The sequence below is a fragment of the Ahaetulla prasina genome, chromosome 1 (genome assembly GCF_028640845.1).
Source record: "Ahaetulla prasina isolate Xishuangbanna chromosome 1, ASM2864084v1, whole genome shotgun sequence".
Classification (NCBI taxonomy): Eukaryota; Metazoa; Chordata; class Lepidosauria; order Squamata; family Colubridae; genus Ahaetulla; species Ahaetulla prasina.
This window is the reverse complement of record NC_080539.1, coordinates 322,522,710-322,548,061: the sequence shown is the minus strand read 5'-3', so window position 1 is coordinate 322,548,061 and position 25,352 is coordinate 322,522,710. Positions and strand designations below refer to the sequence as shown.

General features: G+C 41.7%; 1 protein-coding gene across 1 annotated transcript in view; it reads right to left on the bottom strand.

The window, feature by feature from the left end:
• Positions 1–25,053, bottom strand: part of GSTZ1 (glutathione S-transferase zeta 1) — a 29,336-nt gene extending 4,283 nt beyond the window's left edge. The window contains exons 1-7 of the mRNA XM_058162437.1: positions 24,932–25,053; positions 21,108–21,159; positions 18,878–18,945; positions 15,494–15,574; positions 11,443–11,568; positions 4,873–4,948; positions 2,587–2,639 (exon numbers count right to left, since the gene is read on the bottom strand). Of these exons, the coding sequence (XP_058018420.1) occupies positions 2,587–2,639; positions 4,873–4,948; positions 11,443–11,568; positions 15,494–15,574; positions 18,878–18,945; positions 21,108–21,159; positions 24,932–24,952 (477 nt within the window). The 5' untranslated portion in view covers positions 24,953–25,053. The remainder of the gene's footprint in view (positions 1–2,586; positions 2,640–4,872; positions 4,949–11,442; positions 11,569–15,493; positions 15,575–18,877; positions 18,946–21,107; positions 21,160–24,931) is intronic.
• Between the last annotated feature and the right edge of the window lie 299 nt (positions 25,054–25,352).

The following is a 25,352-nucleotide window of genomic DNA, read 5'->3' as shown; positions in this document are numbered from 1 at the left end:
ACAAGCTTTTCTACATCTTTTTTTATACCTTACATTACATTTTTACACCTTACATTAAGTAGTGATCCTAGTTCCAAACTTACAACTGGTAGCTTAGAGAGTTATAATGGGGGTACTCCAGGGGTGAAATGCTAACGGTCCAGTCCGGTTTGCCGAACCGGTAGTAAAAAATGTAAAAAAAATATGTTCCGACAATCGGCTGAACTTTTTTTTTTTTAAGCATTTTGTTACTACTGGTTCTTCGGAACTGGTAATAAAAAATGTTTTAAAAAAGTGAAAAAAAAGGCTCCGACAATCACAGCTATGACACGCGATCGTCAGAGCCCTTTTTTTTTTACCTTTTAAAGCATTTTTTTACTATCTATTCATTTTTTACTTTTTAAAAGCATTTTTTACTACCTATTTAGCCAAATAGGAGTAAACAAATGCTTTAAAAAAAGTTTAAAAAAAAGCTCCGATGATCGTGTGCCACAGCTGATCATCCCTCCCGCATGCGCTATTCTACTTACCTTTCTTCCCATGCCTCCTTTTGGTGTGCACTGCATGTGCGCACACACCTTGCATGTGATGTGTGGTGTGCACTGCGCATGCGCGTGCGTGTTTGGTGCGCAGAGCACATGTGCAGCCATTGAACCGGTAGTAAACTGGTTCAGATTTCACCACTGGGGTACTCCCTGGGGAGTACTTGTGACCTGGTTCTGAAGGATGCCTCCCCTGAAGTCATGTGACCATACTTTGGGTGCTTGGCAACCAGCCCGCATTTACAGCTGATTGCAGCATCCTGCAGTCCCGTGATCTTATTTTATGACGTTTTTGTTGAAAAGTGGCTTTTACTTTTGGTTTTTGGTAAAAATGGCCCATTGATTGTTAAATGACCATGGCATTTGTTTAGTACCCATCACAACTTAAGTTGGTGACCTGTTTTATCATTGTCACAACTTAAGAACATTATGGTCATAAAACCTGTGTATGCCATTTGCTTATGGATTTTTTGTTGGGCCGTTTCATGCTGGAACTATTCACTGCTGCTAGGATACAGACAAATTATTTCTGCCTTTCTTAGACAAATGAATTTTGGAATGCTCCCCAACACACTGATTAATGAAGCTTTACTAATTATAGGTTTCTGAGGCTCCTTTATGATCAGAAGCCTATGACCTCAGCTTGTGATACCTCATCCCCAACACAGTAGCAGCCAGCTGTTTCTTGCAGGATCTGTTCCAAAGCTGTAGGAAGAGAAAACAGAACCATTGTGGAAAATCAAGAATGATGTCAGTCAAGAATGATGGCAAAAATCAAGAAACAGACAGTCATTTACAATATTCTGAGTACAACATAAAACAGTATAAAAGAATGAAATAATTCTTACATATTTTGTTTAATTTGTTGTAGCATGTAAAAATAGAACTTGGACTGAAACATTTACTTGGGTGGGAAAAACATACTGCCAATTTATTCAAGATAAAAATGTAACAGAATTATCTTTTTGATTAGAGTCACAACCAACAGTGACTATCTAATTCAACATCCTACACTTTTCTAACTCTTTTCCCAGCCTGTGTTACTGAGCAGCTTCTAATGTCAACCCTGGAGCCATCTTTGAGCGTCTTCAGGGTTGCCATAGCAAGGCTGGATGGAGCTGTGGGGAGTAGAGATAGCTGGGGCAATATGTAGCCAAAATAACATTCTTTCTTCTGGGAACCAAGGACACTCACCAGCACCTGGAGGGGTGTGGATGAGAGGCATCTGGGATGGGGAAAAAGACTTGATTGGGGCATGTGATGGTGTGCACTGCACATGCGCTGCGTGTTTGGTGCGCAGAGCGCATGCGCAGCCATTGAACCAGAAGTAAACCGGTTCAGATTTCACCACTGGGGTACTCCCTGGGGAGTACTTGTGACCTGGTTCTGAAGGATGCCTCCCCTGAAGTCATGTGACCATACTTTGGGTGCTTGGCAACCAGCCCGCATTTACAGCTGATTGCAGCATCCTGCAGTCCCGTGATCTTATTTTATGACGTTTTTGTTGAAAAGTGGCTTTTACTTTTGGTTTTTGGTAAAAATGGCCCATTGATTGTTAAATGACCATGGCATTTGTTTAGTACCCATCACAACTTAAGTTGGTGACCTGTTTTATCATTGTCACAACTTAAGTTGGTGACCTGTTTTATCATTGTCACAACTTAAGTTGGTGACCTGTTTTATCATTGTCACAACTTAAGTTGGTGACCTGTTTTATCATTGTCACAACTTAAGTTGGTGACCTGTTTTATCATTGTCACAACTTAAGTTGGTGACCTGTTTTATCATTGTCACAACTTAAGTTGGTGACCTGTTTTATCATTGTCACAACTTAAGAACATTATGGTCATAAAACCTGTGTATGCCATTTGCTTATGGATTTTTTGTTGGGCCGTTTCATGCTGGAACTATTCACTGCTGCTAGGATACAGACAAATTATTTCTGCCTTTCTTAGACAAATGAATTTTGGAATGCTCCCCAACACACTGATTAATGAAGCTTTACTAATTATAGGTTTCTGAGGCTCCTTTATGATCAGAAGCCTATGACCTCAGCTTGTGATACCTCATCCCCAACACAGTAGCAGCCAGCTGTTTCTTGCAGGATCTGTTCCAAAGCTGTAGGAAGAGAAAACAGAACCATTGTGGAAAATCAAGAATGATGGCAAAAATCAAGAAACAGACAGTCATTTACAATATTCTGAGTACAACATAAAACAGTATAAAAGAATGAAATAATTCTTACATATTTTGTTTAATTTGTTGTAGCATGTAAAAATAGAACTTGGACTGAAACATTTACTTGGGTGGGAAAAACATACTGCCAATTTATTCAAGATAAAAATGTAACAGAATTATCTTTTTGATTAGAGTCACAACCAACAGTGACTATCTAATTCAACATCCTACACTTTTCTACCTCTTTTCCCAGCCTGTGTTACTGAGCAGCTTCTAATGTCAACCCTGGAGCCATCTTTGAGCGTCTTCAGGGTTGCCATAGCAAGGCTGGATGGAGCTGTGGGGAGTAGAGATAGCTGGGGCAATATGTAGCCAAAATAACATTCTTTCTTCTGGGAACCAAGGACACTCACCAGCACCTGGAGGGGTGTGGATGAGAGGCATCTGGGATGGGGAAAAAGACTTGATTGGGGCATGTGATGGTTGTGTGTGATGGGGTGGGGGAGAAAAGAACTTTGGATTTTGAACTGGGTGGGGAAAACATACTGCCAATTTATTCAAGATAAAATGTAACAGAATTATCTTTTTGATTAGAGTCACAACCAACAGTGACTATCTAATTCAACATCCTACACTTTTCTACCTCTTTTCCCAGCCTGTGTTACTGAGCAGCTTCTAATGTCAACCCTGGAGCCATCTTTGAGCGTCTTCAGGGTTGCCATAGCAAGGCTGGATGGAGCTGTGGGGAGTAGAGATAGCTGGGGCAATATGTAGCCAAAATAACATTCTTTCTTCTGGGAACCAAGGACACTCACCAGCACCTGGAGGGGTGTGGATGAGAGGCATCTGGGATGGGGGAAAAGACTTGATTGGGGCATGTGATGGTTGTGTGTGATGGGGGGGGGGAGAAAAGGAGTTTGGGTTTTGAACTGGGTGGGAAAAACATACTGCCAATTTATTCAAGATAAAAATGTAACAGAATTATCTTTTTGATTAGAGTCACAACCAACAGTGACTATCTAATTCAACATCCTACACTTTTCTAACTCTTTTCCCAGCCTGTGTTACTGAGCAGCTTCTAATGTCAACCCTGGAGCCATCTTTGAGCGTCTTCAGGGTTGCCATAGCAAGGCTGGATGGAGCTGTGGGGAGTAGAGATAGCTGGGGCAATATGTAGCCAAAATAACATTCTTTCTTCTGGGAACCAAGGACACTCACCAGCACCTGGAGGGGTGTGGATGAGAGGCATCTGGGATGGGGAAAAAGACTTGATTGGGGCATGTGATGGTTGTGTGTGATGGGCTGGGGGAGAAAAGAACTTTGGATTTTGAACTGGGTGGGGAATAATGAAGGGAGGGGGTGGAGGAGGCGGCGAGCGGGAAAGAGGCTGCTGGCCGTGCCTGACCCCAGCAGTTCTACCCTCGCCTTCCTCGGGCCGCCTGGCGAGGCTCCTCGCGCCTCCCCATGTCGGACACGCGTGGCGGCAGTGACAGCCATCGAGAAACAGGTGAGGAGGCGGCGAGCGGGAAAGAGGCTGCTGGCCGTGCCCGACCCCAGCAGTTCTACCCTCGCCTTCCTCGGGCCACCTGGCGAGTCTCCTCGCACCTCCACCCCTTGGGGAGGGAATAATGAAGGGAGTTTCAAGTTCATACCAAATACCAAACAAAAGCCAAGATCAGGGGTGTCCAAACTTGGTCTCTTTAAGACTTGTGGACTTCAATTCCCAGAATTCCTCAGCCACACCCCAAAATAAGCCACGCCCACAGAACTGGTACGAAAGAAAATTAGCCCCCCCCCAATGGCCCGGGCCTTTGCTTATTTTTCTGTATTTGGCCCTCACCAAAAAAACTTTGGACACCCCTGGTGTAGGGTTTCCTGCCTGGGCAGGGGGTTGGACTAGAAGACCTCCAAGGTCCCTTCTAACTCTGTTGTTGTTGTTGTTGTTGTTGTTATTTTAAAACATAATGTGAAAAATTTCATAGAGATCTATTCCAACTAGACGGTTTCTCTAGGAAAAGGGAATATTCTATTTAAACTTCCCAGAAACTCCCTAAAGCATTTGCCTTAGGTTAGTTGTTCTGCAGGTACAAGACAGGCAAAAGGAAAGGCTTCTTCGAAAAAAAGCCTTTGTCACATTTGGAAATCCAGACGAACATTTCATACTGAAACTTGCCTTTGAAGCCTTGAGAAATGATGCGTTGTGCCCAGTCTAGTTTTTTCTCTCCCATCTGCTGCAGGACAGCTAGATTCTGAAAAACATAAGGAGTGTCTGAAATATACTACCTATACATAGATTTAGGATATAGTTTGTCACTGAACAATAGTCAGATCTTACTCTAGATAAATCTGACTTGCAGCATCAAAAGGGCAGCAAATATTGTTAAGCAAGCAGTAATCCATACTTCAATCCACATTACTAATGGAGAACCTATGACCTTCTAGATGTTAAATTCCAACCCCAACCAGCATGCCTAATCACCAGGGACAATACATAAAAAGCCCCTAGTTTCTCAACTGTGCTTTGTAACAGTGATAATTATTCTGCAGGAACAGATGAAACCGAATGGAATAAACCTGTCCAACAATCGGTTTTCAATGACATTTCCTATTGTTCTCCTATGGCCATCCTTTTTGAAAAAGATATTTTTGACATGGATGGTATTAAAACAGAGCAAAAATAAGGATATCAATCAATGCTGAAGTTCAGAAAGGTTACTAAACTTGCAAAAATCAAGATGTACGTTATGTAACCATTTCCTTATCACTTCATCCAGTATGAACGTAAGTGAGCCTTTATTTATTTTTATCTCACCTGTTTTATTTTTACAAGTAACTCCAGGCAGCAAACATATCTGACACACCTTTCTTCTCCTATTTTCCCCACAACAACAATCTTGTGAGGTGAGTTGGGCTGAGAGAGAGTGATTGGCCCAAAGTCACCCAGGTGGCTTTCATGGCTATGGCAGGACTTGCACTCATGGCTTCCTGCTTTCTAGCTGGGTGCCTTAACTACTAGACAGTTACGTGCTAGCTAAGAGTTGTTGAATGTAAGATGGGCGGCAAATAAAATTTAAAAATAAATAAGTGCTTGTTGTCCTTGACAGGGGTCCTTGAGTGGCGCAGACTGGTAAGACAGTCTGTTATTAACAACAGCTGCTTGCAATTATTGCAGGTTCAAGTCCCACCAGGCCCAAGGTTGACTCAGCCTTTCATCCTTTATAAGGTAGGTAAAATGAGGACCCAGATTGTTGGGGGCAATAAGTTTACTTTGTATATAATATACAAATGGATGAAGACTATTGCTTGACATAGTGTAAGCCGCCCTGAGTCTTCGGAGAAGGGCAGGATATAAATGCAAATAAAAATTTAAAAAAAATTGTATAAATCAGACCCCAGGTTTGCCTTTGCAGTAATTACCATAGGGAAAGGAGGACTGTTTTCTTCACTTGAAAGAAAGTGGCTAATGCATACAGAAATAACACTCTCCCAATGCTCTTTCTCTGCATCATTTCTGGTTGAACAGTATAGTATGAGTATTGGTGTCGAAGTATTCTTGTTTACATCCTTTCCATTTCACACATAAGGAGCTGATTCCTTATGCTGGTTATGGCTATGGTCCTGCAGGTATAGCTAAGACAACCGCCAGGTCATATTTTCCTTCAACAACAGAATCACTTCCAGGCAACAGGATTCATTTTGTGGCCGCATTTTTTAACAGTGCTTGCCAGTGAGATTATACTTACCAATCATGTCATAATTTAAATCATAATTTCCTGTTTGTAAACTATTTGAAAACTCAGGAGTTTGGAGCCAGCAGGCATGCTTGGTTTGGAAATCAAAACCCCAAGTGTCCTTTCCTGTGTACAAAACAGAGTCCTAAAGAAATTGCCACAACTTGTGTGCTCAATTAGCACTCCACACCAGGCACAACAGACCCAGCATTTTCTGGGACAACGTTCTCTGTATCAATGTCAGAAAACGTAGTTGAAGTCAACAGTGTTAGAAAGAAAGGCAGCCAAGATAAGAAGATGCCTACCTGCAGTGGTTGAATTCCAGAAGCAATATGATTTGAGATCATTCGAACCACAGCTTTCTTCTTTGGATCCTCTGGAAGGAGCCTTGGGAGTGGCCGGCTGTCCTCCAGATACTCTATGATGGCTAGCTGAAATAGACAGAGATTGATTGATTGATTGATTCATTCATTCATTCATTCCTAAGGTTGCTCAGCTGCCAATGGTACTGGGCAGTTTTCAGAGAATAAAAATTGTTTGTTGATTCGCAGGGCCTATAGTCCACTCTAAGCTGCCAACCCAGAGCAGCATAGCAACCATAGCAACTCAATTCACCCACTGTCCCAGATGTAGCAGGATTTGTAAGGCTCTCTAAACAACGTTGAGGGAAATGCTATTGCAAAGGGCAGGTGTGGAAAGAAAAAATATATAGGTCTGTAAAATGACATTGTGCCAACCTGGAGAATGGCAGTCCAACAAATATTTGGTCCCTGTGCCACGGAGGGCCTGTCCCCATAGGTAGTGCTGCTCAGATAACGGAGGGATTCCTTGGGTATATTGAAATGATCAATAACTGCTGCATTCTGGATCAGCTACAATTTCTGAGTCTTCTTCAAGAGCAACCCCTTAAAGAATACTTGTCATCATTAGGCAGCAATGATCCTAGGGATCTGATCAAAGAAAACAGCCTGAGGAATTCCCATCCAGAATTGCAGTCCAAAATACCTGGTTAAGGCAAGTGCCTTCAGCCTGTCTTGGGCTGGGGTCTGTATATTAGGGGTTCTCATAGTTAGTTACTTTGTGGCCTTCCTACTAGTTTAATACTTATTAGGATACCAGATGCCACATTGGAAATACTCAACCAACATAGCCCTACAAAACTTTAAATGATCCTTCCCAAAAGAAGACTTCAAGGTAAGGTAGGAGAACCAGAAGCAAAAATCCTGGGCAATGTCAATCATGTCCAGTTAAAATCAGTCTCTTTCCTCTTTCCCAATAACTGTGTGTACATAATACACTAATGAAATCCCTGCTGCAAGAAACCGCAAGCCCAGGGCTGCAAAGGGTAACCTGTCCCTCCCAGCTCTGTGGAGCCCAAGTAGGTCAAATGACAAAACCAAATGTGTTTTTTTTTTAAATTTACATTTATATCCTGCCCTTCTCCAAAGACTCACGGCGGCTTACAGTGTGTTATTTGAAAGGCAGCAGAATTGGAAGAAAATTATTATTATTATTATTATTATTATTATTATTATTATTATTATTATTATTATTATTATTATTATTATTATTATTATTATTATTATTATTCAAACTTATATACCGCCCTATCTCCCAAAGGACTCAGGGCGGTTTACAGGCATGTAAAAACATCAATATACAAATTAAAATAATCATTAAAAAACTTATTCTAATGCCCAATTATTAAAAATAGAAATATAAATATTAAAATCAATTTAAAACCCCTCTAAATTTAAAATCTAAGCCAGTCCTGCACAGATGAATAAATGTGTCTTGAGCTCGCGACGGAAGGTTCAAGATCCGGAAGTTGACGGAGTCCTGGGGAGTTCGCTCCAGAGGGCGGAGCCCCACAGAGAAGGCCCTTCCCTGGGCGCCGCCAGACGACACTGCCTAGCTGACGGCACCCTGAGGAGTCCCTCTGTGAGAGCGCACGGGTCGGTGAGAGGTATCTGGTCGCAGCAGGCGGTCCCAGATAACCCGCCCTATGCCATGGAGCGCTTTAAAGGTGGTCACCAAAACCTTGAAGCGCACCCGAAGGCCACAGGTAGCCAGTGCAGCCTGCGCAGGATGGGTGTTATGCGGAGCCACGAGGGCTCCATCTATCACCCGCAGCCGCATTCTGGACTAACTGTAGCCTCCGGATGCCCTTCAAGAGAAGCCCCATGTAGAGAGCGTTGCAGTAATCCAGGCGAGACGTCACGAGAGCATGAGTGACCGTGCATCGGGCCTCCCAGTCCAGAAAGGGGCGCAACTGGCGCACCAGGCGAACCTGGTAGAACGCTCTCCTGGAGACGGCCAAATGATCTTCTAGAGACAGCCGCTCATCCAGGAGGACGCTGTTGCGCACCTTCCATCGGGGCCAATGACTCGCCACCGATGGTCAGCCGCGGATTTAGCTGACTGTACCGGGATGCCGGCATCCACAGCCACTCTGTCTTGGAGGGATTGAGCTTGAGCCTGTTTCTCCCCATCCAGACCCGTACGGCCTCCAGACACCGGGACAGCACTTCGACAGCTTCGTTGGGGTGGTCCGGTGTGGAAAAGTACAGCTGGGTGTCATCCGCGTACAGCTGGTACCTCACACCGAACCCACTGATGATCTCACCCAGCGGCTTCATGTAGATGTTGAACAGAAGGGGCGAGAGGATCGACCCCGCGGCACCCCACAAGTGAGGCGCCCGGGCCGACCTCTGCCCCCTGTCAACACCGACTGCGACCGTCGGAGAGATAGGAGGAGAACCACCGATAAACGGTGCCTCCCACTCCCAATCCTCCAACCGCGCAGCAGGATACCATGGTCGATGGTATCGAAAGCCGCTGAGAGGTCTAATAGGACCAGGGCAGAGGAACAACCCCTATCCCTGGCCCTCCAGAGATCATCCACCAACGCGACCAAAGCCGTCTCCGTGCTGTAACCGGGCCGGAAACCGGACTGGAACGGGTCTAGATAGACAGTTTCATCCAGGTGCAAGGGAAACTGATATGCCACCAACTCTACAACCTTCGCCGCGAAGGTTGGAGACCGGACGATAATTACCTAAAACAGCCGGGTCCAGGGAAGGCTTCTTGAGGAGGGGCCTCACCACCGCCTCTTTCAAGGCGGCCGGAAAGACACCCTCCACCAAGGAAGCGCCAGAATCGCCTGGAGCCAGCCTCGTGCCACCTCCTGCGTGGCCAGCACCAACCAGGAGGGGCACGGGTCCAGTAAACACGTGGTGGCATTCAGCCTCCCCAACAACCTGTCCATGTCCTCGGGAGCGACAGGGTCAAACTCATCCCATAAAATGTCACCAAGACCACCTCAGCCGCCTCACCCAGATCACCGCAATCTTGGTCCAAACCATCCCGGTTGAACGATTTTATCGTATAGATAACCGTTAAACTCCTCAGCACGCCCCTGCACGGGTCATCCCGCCCCTGGTGTAGGAGGGAGCGGGTCACCCAAACAGGGCGGCTGGGCGGTTATCTGCCGATGCAATGAGGGAGGAGGCGAGCTACGCCGCTTCCTCAATGCCACTAGGTAAGCCCTAGTATAGGACTTCACTAGTGTCCGATCAGCTTCTGAACGGCTAGACCTCCAGGAACTCTCTAGGCGCCTTCTCCGCGCTCATCCCCTCAGCTCCTCGGAGAACCAAGGAGCCGGTTGGGACCTGCGCCGGGTCAGAGGTCGCAAAGGCACGACACGGTCTAAGGCCCCGCCGCGCCCGCTCCCAGGCCGCAACAAGTTCCTCAGCCGAGCCGTGAGCCAGACCTCAGGAAATGGCCCAAGCTCCGTCCGAACCCTCCGGTCCATCAGGCGCCTGGGACGGAACCAACGTGTCGGCTCCGCCTCCCGCGGTGGTGAATGGCGGTCAGAAAGTCCAGACGAAGGAGAGAGTGATTGGCCCAAAGTCACCCAGGTGGCTTTCATGGCTATGGCAGGACTTGCACTCATGGCTTCCTGCTTTCTAGCTGGGTGCCTTAACTACTAGACAGTTACGTGCTAGCTAAGAGTTGTTGAATGTAAGATGGGCGGCAAATAAAATTTAAAAATAAATAAGTGCTTGTTGTCCTTGACAGGGGTCCTTGAGTGGCGCAGACTGGTAAGACAGTCTGTTATTAACAACAGCTGCTTGCAATTATTGCAGGTTCAAGTCCCACCAGGCCCAAGGTTGACTCAGCCTTTCATCCTTTATAAGGTAGGTAAAATGAGGACCCAGATTGTTGGGGGCAATAAGTTTACTTTGTATATAATATACAAATGGATGAAGACTATTGCTTGACATAGTGTAAGCCGCCCTGAGTCTTCGGAGAAGGGCAGGATATAAATGCAAATAAAAATTTTAAAAAAATTGTATAAATCAGACCCCAGGTTTGCCTTTGCAGTAATTACCATAGGGAAAGGAGGACTGTTTTCTTCACTTGAAAGAAAATGGCTAACGCATACAGAAATAACACTCTCCCAATGCTCTTTCTCTGCATCATTTCTGGTTGAACAGTATAGTATGAGTATTGGTGTCGAAGTATTCTTGTTTACATCCTTTCCATTTCACACATAAGGAGCTGATTCCTTATGCTGGTTATGGTTATGGTCCTGCAGGTATAGCTAAGACAACCGCCAGGTCATATTTTCCTTCAACAACAGAACCACTTCCAGGCAACAGGATTCATTTTGTGGCCGCATTTTTTAACAGTGCTTGCCAGTGAGATTATACTTACCAATCATGTCGTAATTTAAATCATAATTTCCTGTTTGTAAACTATTTGAAAACTCAGGAGTTTGGAGCCAGCAGGCATGCTTGGTTTGGAAATCAAAACCCCAACTGTCCTTTCCTGTGTACAAAACAGAGTCCTAAAGAAATTGCCACAACTTGTGTGCTCAATTAGCACTCCACACCAGGCACAACAGACCCAGCATTTTCTGGGACAACGTTCTCTGTATCAATGTCAGAAAACGTAGTTGAAGTCAACAGTGTTAGAAAGAAAGGCAGCCAAGATAAGAAGATGCCTACCTGCAGTGGTTGAATTCCAGAAGCAATATGATTTGAGATCATTCGAACCACAGCTTTCTTCTTTGGATCCTCTGGAAGGAGCCTTGGGAGTGGCCGGCTGTCCTCCAGATACTCTATGATGGCTAGCTGAAATAGACAGAGATTGATTGATTGATTGATTGATTGATTGATTGATTCATTCATTCATTCATTCCTAAGGCTGCTCAGCTGCCAATGGTACTGGGCAGTTTTCAGAGAATAAAAATTGTTTGTTGATTCGCAGGGCCTATAGTCCACTCTAAGCTGCCAACCCAGAGCAGCATAGCAACCATAGCAACTCAATTCACCCACTGTCCCAGATGTAGCAGGATTTGTAAGGCTCTCTAAACAACATTGAGGGAAATGCTATTGCAAAGGGCAGATGTGGAAAGAAAAAATATATAGGTCTGTAAAATGACATTGTGCCAACCTGGAGAATGGCAGTCCTACAAATATTTGGTCCCTGTGCCACGGAGGGCCTGTCCCCATAGGTAGTGCTGCTCAGATAACGGAGGGATTCCTTGGGTATATTGAAATGATCAATAACTGCTGCATTCTGGATCAGCTACAATTTCTGAGTCTTCTTCAAGAGCAACCCCTTAAAGAATACTTGTCATCATTAGGCAGCAATGATCCTAGGGATCTGATCAAAGAAAACAGCCTGAGGAATTCCCATCCAGAATTGCAGTCCAAAATACCTGGTTAAGGCAAGTGCCTTCAGCCTGTCTTGGGCTGGGGTCTGTATATTAGGGGTTCTCATAGTTAGTTACTTTGTGGCCTTCCTACTAGTTTAATACTTATTAGGATACCAGATGCCACATTGGAAATACTCAACCAACATAGCCCTACAAAACTTTAAATGATCCTTCCCAAAAGAAGACTTCAAGGTAAGGTAGGAGAACCAGAAGCAAAAATCCTGGGCAATGTCAATCATGTCCAGTTAAAACCAGTCTCTTTCCTCTTTCCCAATAACTGTGTGTACATAATACACTAATGAAATCCCTGCTGCAAGAAACCGCAAGCCCAGGGCTGCAAAGGGTAACCTGTCCCTCCCAGCTCTGTGGAGCCCAAGTAGGTCAAATGACAAAACCAAATGTGTTTTTTTTTAAATTTACATTTATATCCTGCCCTTCTCCAAAGACTCACGGCGGCTTACAGTGTGTTATTTGAAAGGCAGCAGAATTGGAAGAAAATGAGCTTCACTGTCCACAGGGGACACTAACTTGAGAGCACACCGGAGCTTGTGGGTCAAAGGAATAACACCCACAAAATGCCGTACATTTCCAACAGTGTCCTGTTACAGAGTATGCAAGCAAAATAAATTATTATGTTAATATTTGTTGATAAGAACATACGCACACGATGGGGATAATAAAACAACAAAAAGTACATATCAATTTGCTTATTCTCTCTAGGATACTTAAAACATTTTTGATGTTCCTTTGGGTGGAGGAACTTCACTTCCACCCATGTCACTGTCCCTCAATAATACTAGTGTGGAGTTTGTTGACAGTCAGATTACAGATGCATTGTTTTGCAACATCTCATAATGCACTGACCACAAGAAGCATTAGATACAGATAATTAGGAATTCCCTCCCTCTCTCTTAATCTTGTACTCTGCCTTCTCTCTGTTTGCCAAACTGCTAACCTCAAGGTCTTTCTCTTTTCCTTTTACTCCTAGGCGTGTATCAAAAGGTGATCTCTCCTCTTGGATCTGCGTCTAAGAGGATGTAGCCTGTTGGATATCAGTTTTTTCTGGCCATCTCATTTCCTGTATTTTCTGCAAATGAGGCTTTTTTTTCCTGTTAGAATTACCAAACCTGTTTCAGTAATCTTTGCACAGGTTGGGTCTTGTATTCCAGGAATACAAAAAGCTTCTGCCAACATATACCACTTAAATGCTTAGTGTTAAAGAAAAGGAAACTTCTTCAGTATCAGGGTTGTCTTTCTTTCTAACTTAGTTCTTTAGACTTTATTGTCTAATGAATCTAGTATGGATTCCCTTCTTGCTATTGTCTTTGCCTTTACCCAAGCCTCCCTTCTGGAATTTTACTAGAATGACTGCTAGGGCAATTATAAGAAAACCCAGTGTAGCATAAGACCTAGCACAACTCCCCTGCCCTGCGCTTTTAGATTCACACTTCATTGCCTGTTTCTATTGGAGGCCTTGGATGCAACCAAGAGCATCCATACAAGCCGTTTGGAGGGAGGGAGAGCAGGGCATGAGTATGGACTATGGCAGGCTCAGTCTCCACCCCTACTGCAGGCAGAGAGGATCTGCACCCTCTCCGAGTTGAAGAAAGATGACGGGTATTCAGCTCAAATCCCATGGTGTCTGTGACTCCTCTCAAATTTGCTCATAACCTTCCAGAATCCTATTCCATATTAGGTCTGTGTTCATATAACATGGTAAACGATATTAAAACAAACAGATAGGTTTCATGCAATACACAAAGGACCTTTGCCCACTTTGGCATCATCTTTATTCTCCAACTTCCCTATAATATTGCCTTCGCCTTGTCCTCAGCTCATGCATGAAACAGCCTTAAATCATGGTTAGTTGTACCAGTGATACACCTGTTTTCTTTTTAGGTGAAGAACAACCAATGGCAGTTTAAGGGTGAAGAGAACCTGTCATGCTTCCTTTTCCTGTGGGTAGTGCTACACTCAGATGATCCATAAGGAACAGGACAAACCTATCACCTGTTGGTCTCTTTGGACTAGTGATGGGACATGCCCCTTCTTCTAGAGTTCAGGATACCCCCCATGGCCACATTCCTTTTTTCCCCTGGGGGGGAGGGGAGAAGCAGGGTACCATTTCTGGCTGCTGTGGTATTAGAAGGATGAAGGCATATAATGATAAAGGGGACAGCTTGTGGATTCTGAGACAGCCACCACTCCTCCTTTATCATATATTTAGACTGTTCTGCTGGGCAATTGATCAGCCAAGTAAAGTAATGGAAGTTTTACTGTTTGCTAGGCACAGTGGGAGCCCCTGATTCAGCATGTAGGGATAGGAGTAAAGCTTCATTATCAGTATCATTAACTCCCTATAGATCAACTGTCTTGTGCACAGAACAAGCCTGCCAAACAGATAATCAGCAACAGGGTTGCCCACTAAATCAATAAATTTCCTCCTGCTTTACCAGATTGGCAGGTGGGACAGCATATTTTAAGTTGGCTTAGGGTTCTGCTGGCTGAAGGATGGGTGGAGAACACTTTATCTGAGCCATGGAAATATTTGCTGGGCAGATTTCTATCAGTAGGGAATAAATTTCTAAAAAGTTTGAATTTTGTGGCTTGGCTTCCAAGGGTTCAAGGACAGTAGCTCTAATGCAAGGATGTCAAACTCACATTGTCATGGCGGTGTCATGTGATGTATCAGGATTTCTCCCCCTTTGCTAAACCAGGCATGGGCGTGGCCAGCATGTGATGCATCTGGCCCATGGACTGGAAATTTGACAGCCCAGCCCTAATGCAATGACAGCATCAGAGGGAGTGATCAAAATGTTTGCCCTTTGTTTGGAGTTGGGAGGGGGAGGCAGGTTACATTAGGAAAATGCAATTTGCCCTTACATTTGAGGGAAATAAGCCAGTGGCGCCACTGCTTAGATTGCGCCACTAAAATTAGTGCTTCTCCCACACCCCCATTCTATTCCTATAATTGGGGAATACTCTTAATTGCTACGAAATATTTGTGGTAACCACATGTTGTCATTCAATCACTGTTTTCAAATGCAGTTGCTAGATTCGCAGTAAGTTAGAAACTGCATCATTACCAATGGTGCCAGGTGAATTCATTCTAAAACACACATTCTATTTCTGGAAACCATCCACATAGAATCTTGTGATTTGTCTCATGCTGGAAGCCATACTAAATTGGATAAAATTTGCAAGCAGGATTAGCATGGGCTTTATTCATGCGGCTAAAATGACCTTTCTTGTCAAAAAACAGCAGTCTTGATTGGGTGCAAAGTCCTTAGCGTAGCCAACAGAAGCAAGTAAATAATTAACGGAATTGGCTTACTTACAGACTGGGAGAGAGTGATGCCATCGATTTTGATGGCAGGGACTTGCTGCATTGGATTCACTGCTTGAAAGTCTGAAGTCATCTGGAGAAACAAGATAATTCCTCAGGGCCTTGGATTATTCAAATTAAGATGAACATATTCGAGGAAGTTCTTCCAAAGATTAAAGTTTAGGGGACCATGGAATATAGGCTTGTCACTCCATTCACAGAACTAAATTTATTTATTTATTTATTTATTATTTAAACTTTTATACCGCCCTTCTCCCAAAGGACTCAGGGCGGTGTACAGCCTACATTAAAACAGTTAAATATACAAATTTAAAATAACAATTAAAAAACTTATTCAATAAAGGCCGAAATTAAAACCGTCAAATTGACCATATTAAAATACCCAATAAAATTATTAAAATTGAAAAAATTTAAAAATTTAAAAATTTAAAATTCAGGCCAGTCCCGCTTGGATAAATAGATAGGTTTTCAATTCCCGGCGAAAGGTCCGAAGGTCGGGTAATTGGCGTAAACCGGGGGGAAGTTCATTCCAGAGAGTAGGTGCTCCCACAGAGAAGGCCCTTCCCCTGGGGGCCGCCAGCCGACATTGCTTGGCGGACGGCACCCTGAGAAGACCCTCTCTGTGAGAGCGCACGGGTCGGTGGGAGGCATGAGGTAACAGCAGGCGGTCCCGTAAGTACCCGGGCCCTAAGCCATGGAGCGCTTTAAAGGTGGTAACCAGCACCTTGAAGCGCAGCCAAAAGACCACAGGTAGCCAGTGCAGACTGCGCAGGAGTGGTGTTACCCGGGAGCAACATGATGCTCCCTCAATCACCCGCGCAGCTGCATTCTGGACTAACTGGAGTCTCCGAGTGCACTTCAGGGGTAGCCCCATGTAGAGAGCATTGCAATAATCCAGATGAGAAGTGACGAGAGCATGAGTGACCGTGCATAAGGCAACCTGGTCAAGAAAGGGGCGCAACTGGCGGACCAGGCGAACCTGGTAAAAAGCTCTTCTGGAGACGGCCGCCAAATGATCTTCAAACGGCAGCCGTCCATCCAGGAGAACGCCCAAGTTGCGTACCCTTTCTGTTGTCTCCCCTTTCAGGATCACACTTGCACACAATATCTTCCATACACTGATTTATACTGATACGTATATTCTGCTGCATTCCATAGGGAAAGATAAAGACAAGCTCAGTTCCTGGTGACTCCATGAACCCTCCATGTAATTTTCTTGCTAACAGCACTGAAGTGGTTTGTGCTACTTTCTCCTGAGATGTTCTGCAACTTCCTCGCCACAGCTGCCATCAGCCTCAACCATAGTGCTAGACCTGCAAACATTCTTATTGTAATGCAACGCTCACATACTATACGCAGATAAAAACTCACATACCAGTTAATGGCTACATTTCTAATTTTGAGTGCTATGGATTTTATTTTATTTCTTATAATGAAGCCTTTTACCTATTGGCCAATAGCAATTACATTGGGCATTATAAATAATAATTTTAATCTCAAAAAGTAAACTGATGAGGATCAGGGATTTGACTAGAAGACAAGAAATGGCTTTGGAACTCCAAATGCCAAATCAACTTGCTTTCAAAGACAAGTCACATACTTGCCTTTGAAATCCAGAACAAAATACCAATTTCATGGAAGTTAAACTGTAATGCTCATGGAAATACATACACAATACTAACTGGGAATAAGCTATCATTCCACATACAATGTGTGTACAATTTTCATTCCCACTAGTACTAAGTTTTGAACAGAATATCAGAATTCCGATAATCAAATAGGCAGATCCAGGCGGGGTCAATTTGGGAGATTAGTTTAGGATGATAAGGAATAGGTGATTTAAGTACCCACAGAATTTTAGACTCCCATTTTATTTTTTAAGTTTTGTGAACTATTTCCCAAAAATGCCGGAAGGACTTAAATGTTGATTTGTGCCTGCTGGGGAGGCACAAAACAAATGCAAGTGGGCCATCTTTTTTACACCTTTATCTTATACTTGCACACACAAATCCAGGCAATTCTCTTTTCACCTCCTGATCCCTTTGACATGGTCTTCAGTATGTAATGCAGAGAAGGCCCTGTATCATCAGCATGAAACAGTCCAACCAAGAATGGAGTATCACTGATTGATATTCCTGGCTCAGTTAAAGAACTAGTCATTGAAAAGCACCACAGGGGAACATTTAGCTTGCACTATTAATTATAATGAGCAAAAATCAGGCTTCACATTAAGATAAGAAGAAGAATGGTGCTAGATTAGAACAAACTCCATCTTGTATCTTCCTTGTCACAGTGGCTGGTCAGATGCCTCAGAGAAGCCCATGAATAGGACTTGAGAATAATTAAACAAACTGCTTCAAAGCACACAGGGAAGGGTCATTTTAATCCTCTTTAAAGAACGTGAGATTTTAAAGGAGACAGTCAGTTCTTAAACAACAAAACTGCCATGGATAAAATGAGTGCTGTTCTCAGTGAACTGCCTACAGGAAGAAGTTGCCCATGTGAAACAGGATATTGAAATCCAGCCTCATTTTCTTTTGTACTGTAGAATGTGTAATGATATTTAAGAACCCTGGAACTCTCTTTTATGGTCAATATCCCAGGACATTAAGATCTATTTTATTTTCAATTGCCTCAAGAAAATCAAGAGGACCTTTTTTCAGCTAAAGCATTTTATTAAATTAATGTTTTATTAAAATCTGTAGCAGTAAAGGCGTTACCATGTTTCTGATTTTTCGTTATTGTACACAAACATGGTTCTCCTGCCACAATGGCTGAAATTACCTGCTGTTAGCTCGAAGTGCCTTGTTTTAAATCAGGGGCAGGTTTCAAAACCCGTCGCTACCGGTTCACTCGTGGGCGTGCGCGCATGCATGTGACACTTCTGTGCATAAGTGTCCGGATGGATAGGTGGAGCCTCCCACCACCGCTGCTACTGGTTCACCTAATCCGGGGTGAACTGGTAGCAACCTACCACAGTTTTAAATGTCTCTAAATTCTGTTACAATATTTATATAATTTGTACAGAGCAAACTGGCAAGTAATAGAGTTATCTGCTAATTGATGTTATTTTTCTTTTTTGTTTTACAGTAATTTTATAACTTTATAATGCACTAACCCTTACAGATATTTTTTAAATATTTAATATTTAATATTTTTGATTATTCTAATTACCATAGCTTTAACTTCACTTTTTTATTATTACATTTGCACAGTTTTCAGATTAATTGTATCTTGTTTTTACTGTATCTTGTTTTTACTGTTTTTATAATATTTTCTCTAATTATCTTTTACAGTTAAGGCTGCATTGGTTCCAGATTTTGTTATAAATTGTTTTTGCTTTGGTCAATGAACATAATAATAGAGATTTCCTTACCTGCTGCCCTCCATCCTTTGTAAGATTTATGGATACTTGTTCATAGGCAATTCCCTTCAGAGCCAAAGCTACCAAGAGGAAATGTAATACAATTACCTACTGTAATACAGAATTGTTTAGATTTTTAAACGTTTGTGAAATGCTCTAAATTGTAACCAGTACTGACAAAATCAGTAAAATATTGCAACAATTCTTAATAAATTCATAGCAACGAAAACCATTTGTTTTTGAGTAAAATGGATGGTGCAGTAATTAAAACAATAGTCGTTCCTTCCGATTCATTCTTACCAGCTTGCCAAACTGATGAGCTAATCTGTACCCTATACTAAGCACAATTTAATTACAGGTATTTAATAAACAGCCAGGACAGGTTTGCCGTTTTTTTTTTTTTAAATCACCCATGTTTTACAAAACTGTAATGGCTGTAGAGCAGAGAGGTGACAAGCACAATGCCTGTCAGGAGGCAACCTTGCCTCTCATGAAGATTTGTGCTGGCATTGCCTATTTAACCCCACCCGGAGGACTTGAGTGTTGCTGGAGCAACATGCCCACTTCTGTGTCTTGTGTGGTCGTGCTGTGTATCCTGGCCTGTATGACTCTTGGATTGCTTTCCTGGACTTTGTGTGTGCCCATTGGACTCAGTTACTCAGTGACTCTTGCTGCACGGATCTTGGAATCTGGACCTTTGCAACAGGGGTGCTTTCTAAGGTCCTGTTTGGGGGGTTTGAATAAAAACCTTTAGAACTCTTGCCATGGGGCAGCATACCTGTCTAGGATTGCTTTGACAATATTTTTTGCAGTTTTTTCTAAGTATACACACTTATTTGGTATATTTTAATTTTTGCAGCAACTATTCTCTTATATTCTCTTTATTTTTATTAAATGTATGTGCTGCTCATCTCTTTCATTTCATTATTCTATCAAACATTCCCATTTGTGTATTAACATAAATCCATGGCACGTGGTAAAACATTCCTCCCCTCCCCCACTGGGTTCCAAACAGTTTTTACATTCTCTTTTCTTACATCTGCTTCCCATTTAGTCTGCTGGAAGAATAATAAACTGTTTTTCACACAAGACTATGTGGTATGTCTGTAAGTTGTTCTCTTCCTGAAGTAGTACTTTCACTGTCATTTCTTCAACTTTTTTACACCATTTGACTTTCTCTTCATTAAAATCTACTGTCAGTATTATGAAATGTTCTCACATTCAGAAGCTCTAATCATTTCTGCATCCTTCGCTAATTCTCTTTCATCAAAGTAGCAAATCAATAAAACATTTAGGTTTATTCCTTTGCCATGTAAACCTAAATTACTTATTCCAAAATAAAATAAGCTACCTAAATAAAAACATATCATTGCTTTTTCCATATATCCTGTAATATTAAGTAATCAATTTTTGAAATTTTGTTCATTTTGGTCATCTAAACCCTGCTAGCTAGCTAAAACCATTCTTGTTTATTGTACTTCGGTTGTTACAACTTTTAAGCTTGTTATTTACTAGTATGTCTTTAACATCAGGATATAAGGAGGAAAATGTAGCATCTGCATTGTGTTATTTTTTTTTATGATCGAACTATAATTCTAATTAATTTCCTTTTTCTGAAAAAGGACTACCCAAAGATAGAAGGATCAACCACCCACAAACCCTTCTGAAAGATTCCACTTCAATATCATTAGATGCATATATATTAAAACAAAGGAGTAAATATCACAAAACATTTTTTCTGCTTTATGAACCTATCACATAGTTAAACATATTTACATATTTTGTGCATATGGGATACTGCGTTCTCCATTGTTCTCTAGCATTACACATGCTGAGAAAATGTGGAATATACAACACTTTGCATTTGAATCACATGCTATTCCTAACTGTTAACAAACTTTTTCAGTTGTTTTGGACAACAGCTTCCGAAGTTCTTTGCTATTAGCCTTTCAGGTCAGAACTAAAGTTGAAAGTTGAAGAGTGAAACATCTAATAGATAATGAATTAGATTCTTTATTTCTGTCCCAATGTAAAGAAGAGACTTCTTCCAACCCACCCAAAACAGTAATTTGCTTGCTGCCACTCTATAATTTACTCAATCACTTGAGTAATTGTTAAATACAATTAAGCAATTAGCTGCATTTCAGTAACTAAAAATCTCTACTAGATGTTAACAATATTAAAATATTAACAGTAGGAATTAACAATATTTCTATAAATAGGATTCAACCATTATTCTTACCGATTCGCACTCTCCAGGAGCAGGAGCTTCTGAAATAAGTGTAAAGAACTGGCTGTAGGAAAAACAAAGAAGTTGAAAGCTACAATTGGAAGCTCATTCATTTCAAGCTTCAAATTGCATATAATGTAAAAATCTTTTTGAAGGTTAAGCTGTAGAGACTAACAGTCCTAAGTAGCAAAAATCCCAAGTAGCACTGACTTTTAGCAAAGAGATCAGTAAACCAACGGCAAGCTCAGAACTATAATACCATTAAGATGGAATTGCAACTTTCATGCTGACTGTCTGAATTTGAATTAACTCACAAAGGGCAGTTGAAATAGTACATTTTTGAAGAATCTTCCACCATTGTTATTTGTTTCATGAAATTTTGAAAGAAGATCATACACAGAGATTACTGAAAGAGCTGCAGCTACAGCTTTAAAAAGGAGCAGAGTCTGAAGCCAAATGATGAAGATTAGAGCAGCTGCTGCTCTAAAACAGAGAAGTATGAAAGTGTGTAAAAAAACCCACACCCCATGAATGCAATGGTATCATGACAGCTCATGACCTCTATAAAAAAAAATCCCACTTTATTCTCACCTTTTTGGAAGTCTCCATGCTAAGTACAGAGCGCACATAGAGTACAGTATTCCTCAGAATGAAAGCTAGCTGAGATAGTCTTGGCTGGGGCGGGGAACAGGAGCTTCACTTGCAGCCAATCACAGCTGTCTGAATGCAGAGGAGCAAAGAAATCACAACAGCTCATTCCTCCACAGATTTTAATCTAACATACTGAAAAGAAAAAAAGGCAAGTGGCAACGCCATGTCTATTCTGCTCAACAGAAATGCATTTTTATTTTACAGAATTGGCTAATAGTGCCTAAGTTAGTGCCTAAATTAATTGTGCCTAAGTTAATAGTGCCTAAGTTAATAGTGCCTAAGTTAATAGTGCCTAAGTTAATAGTGCCTAAGTTAATTGGCTAATAGTTCCTAAGTTATCCGCATTTCCTTCAATTCCATAATTCAATTCTTACAGGATTCAAAGTATTCTGAAAGGCCCGGAAAATGAAAAAACAGAAGGCCTAAGGAAAGAATTGCTGGGGCAGAATAATATCTATGCGCTCCATCAATTTTCTTTCTGCACTGATCTCCAGAAGCAGAACTTGTGGGCTGTAGCCCCTTTCTCTTACTCTTTCCCAGCCCTTCTTACTGAGATGTATCAGGACCTGCACATGAGGCAGCATAAAGACACTTCTTTAAAAGGAAAAGAGAAAGAAGCTCAAGTTACCGCTATGATTGAATATCCTATATAGGTAGTCCTTGACTTACGACCACAATTGAGCCCAAACTTTTTGTTGCTAAGTGAAACTTTTGTTAAGTGAATTTTGCTCCATTTGACAACCTTTTGTGCCGCAGTTATTAAGTGCATCACTGCAATTGTTAAATTAGTGACACCATGGTTAAGTGAATCTGGCTTCCCCATTGACTTTGCTTTTAAGAAGGTTGCAAAAGGGGATCACATGATTCTGGGACACTGCAACCGTTATAAATATGAGTCAGTTGCCAAGAATCTGAATGTTGATCACCTGACCACAGGAACGCTGCAACAGTTGTAGGTGTGAAAAACAGTCATAAGGCACTTTTTCAGGGCTGTTGTAACTTTGAACGGTCATTAAATTAACTGTTGTAAGTCAAGGACTATCTGTATGCTGTTGACTTTATGATATTCTTACTGGAAAACATAAACTATGATTATGCATGTTTAGAAATCAAAATGATTCAACAATGTTGAAATATTTATATTGCTTGTTTATTAGATAGAAAACAATTTGGCTTGAGACAGGATCTCTTGCCAATGACCCTAACAGGAAACTGATAAAAAGGATACGGGAAGCCCTAGTATGAGTTATAGTTACCTTTTCACAGCCAAACAGAAACAAAAATAGTTCAAGATCCTTCAAGGCAATTTTCGGTCACATCTACATTCACTGTTTATCATCGTTATGGAAATACATCAACTCCCCAATCAAGTAGTTTTTACAAATCACTACATCTAAATCTTGTAAAACCGTGGGATGGACAGTGCCTCAGAATTGTGGGGAATTTTCGTCATTTGGCTTCAAAGCCTGCTCCTTCAAATACACACTTCACTAAAATTATATTTCATGCTGGACACTTCTTGATCCAAATATTTTACATTAGTTGTTACTCTGCAATCATCACAGACTACTAGCAATTAATATAATAAAACTCCAGAAAAAAATGAGAACAACAGAATGTAACCAGCAGTCTTGGTCAAAGGGGAATCAGAGTGATGCAAATAACATTGAAATACAGGTCCTACTCCTTTTCTACATGCATTGTGACACTGAATGTATTCTTCAAGGATTTTTTTGCCGTTTTAATGAAAGCAGTGAGCCAATGTGCCATCAAGCCGCTGTAGGCTTCTAATGACCACATACATTTTTCTCCATCGTAATCCATAAAGTACAATAAACATGTATTTATCACGCACAAGTTAACTATTTGTAGATTTAAACAAGGTTATGTGTCAACACAATACATAGCTTGATTCATATAGACCTATCACTACTTGTATGTTATTAGCACATTTACAAGTGTGTACAGGTAGTCCTCGACTTAGAACCACAATTGATCCCAAAATTTATGCTAAGTGAAACACCTGCTAAGTGAGTTTTGCCCCATTTTATGACTTTTCTTGCCATTGTTGTTAAGGGATTCATTGCAATTGATTGCAGTTTGTAACAGGGCTGTTAAGTGAATCTGGCTTCCCCATTGACTTTACTTGCCAGAAGGTTGCAAAAGGGGATCACATGACCCCAGGACATTGCAATCGTCATAAATATGAATCAGTTGCCAAGCATCTGTATTTTGATCACATGAAAATGGGGATGCTTGAACAGTCGTAAGTGTGAAAAATGATCGTAAGTTGCTTTTTTCAGTGCTGTTGTAACTTTGAATGGTCACTAAATCAACTGTTGTAAATCAAGGACTACCTGTATTTCAATCTTCACTTGTTGGCTTAGCATTTCCATTTCTACTGTATGATCCGTTTTGTTTTCTACTGTATGGAATATGATATACTATTGAAACCTAACTAACTTGAGGACTACCCGTATCTAATTGCACACCCATAACAGGATCTGCTTCCCTCTTTTGTAGTTATGTCGGCCCTAAGAACTTTCCCTTTTTTCTTTTCCTTTTTTGTCTTTTTTCTTATGCCCCAATTTAGAAGAGGCAGTCAAGAGTCCTGAAAAGGACTGATCAAATTTGTGTTTCACTGATCTACTGACAAAAGTTTTCTCTGTTACTGTAGATATATTAAAGGAGGAGGGATGGGAAGCCCCAGAAAAAAATAATCATCTTTCTATATTCTAGCACGCTCACAAACCAGGAATATAGAATAGGAATGTCAATAGGTAAGATGGGTAATAAGGATTTGTGCCAACTCAAGAAGAGGGCCTCTAGAGTGGAGAAGAACTGGATTCTAGAAATTCTAGGAATTGCATTTATGGCCCCAAATATACTCTAACCTCTACCTCTACCTCTGGCTTCAGATTTCAAACTCTCATTTAACTGCATGCAAAGATTGGTCACAGTCCAAAAAGACTTCAGAATCTGCATTAACCTCGTCTGAACGGTTTAACTATTACTTTAAATATTTAAGTTAACTATTAACTATTAAACTCTTTAACTTAAACTCTTTTAAGTTGGATAACAAAACTGGAACCAGGTTGCTAAAAGATGTATTCACGAAACCAACTACATCGTGATCTTTTTATCCGCGCAGCTGCCGGTGGAAAGAAAGCGGTAGTAACAAATACCTTTGCTAACGCGGCACACATCTTGCACTCTCCCCCATTAACACGTATCTTGTTGGGAGAAGGCAGCCAAGCTCCTTTAACACTGGGCGTGGCCTCGGCCACCTTATGTTCCGCGCTGTAATATTAATAATTAGCTAGCAACGAACTCAATGAATTACGCCCATTCCGGCGAATTGTTGGGATTGTGGGAGTTGTAGTTTCATCTCTTCCCCAGCTTTTCTCTGCAATTTTGAAGAGCAACATGAATACCGTAACGTGCCAGGACCTTTTTAATAGCTTTATTTATTTGTTCAGTTTTTAAGACCACCCATCTTAGTCAATGACTCATATGCTTCGGACAGAAACATTATGTATTTTAGTATAGTATACCTTAAATTAGTAGAAAGTGAATATGTTGTCCATTGAGAGTGAATGCAACCTT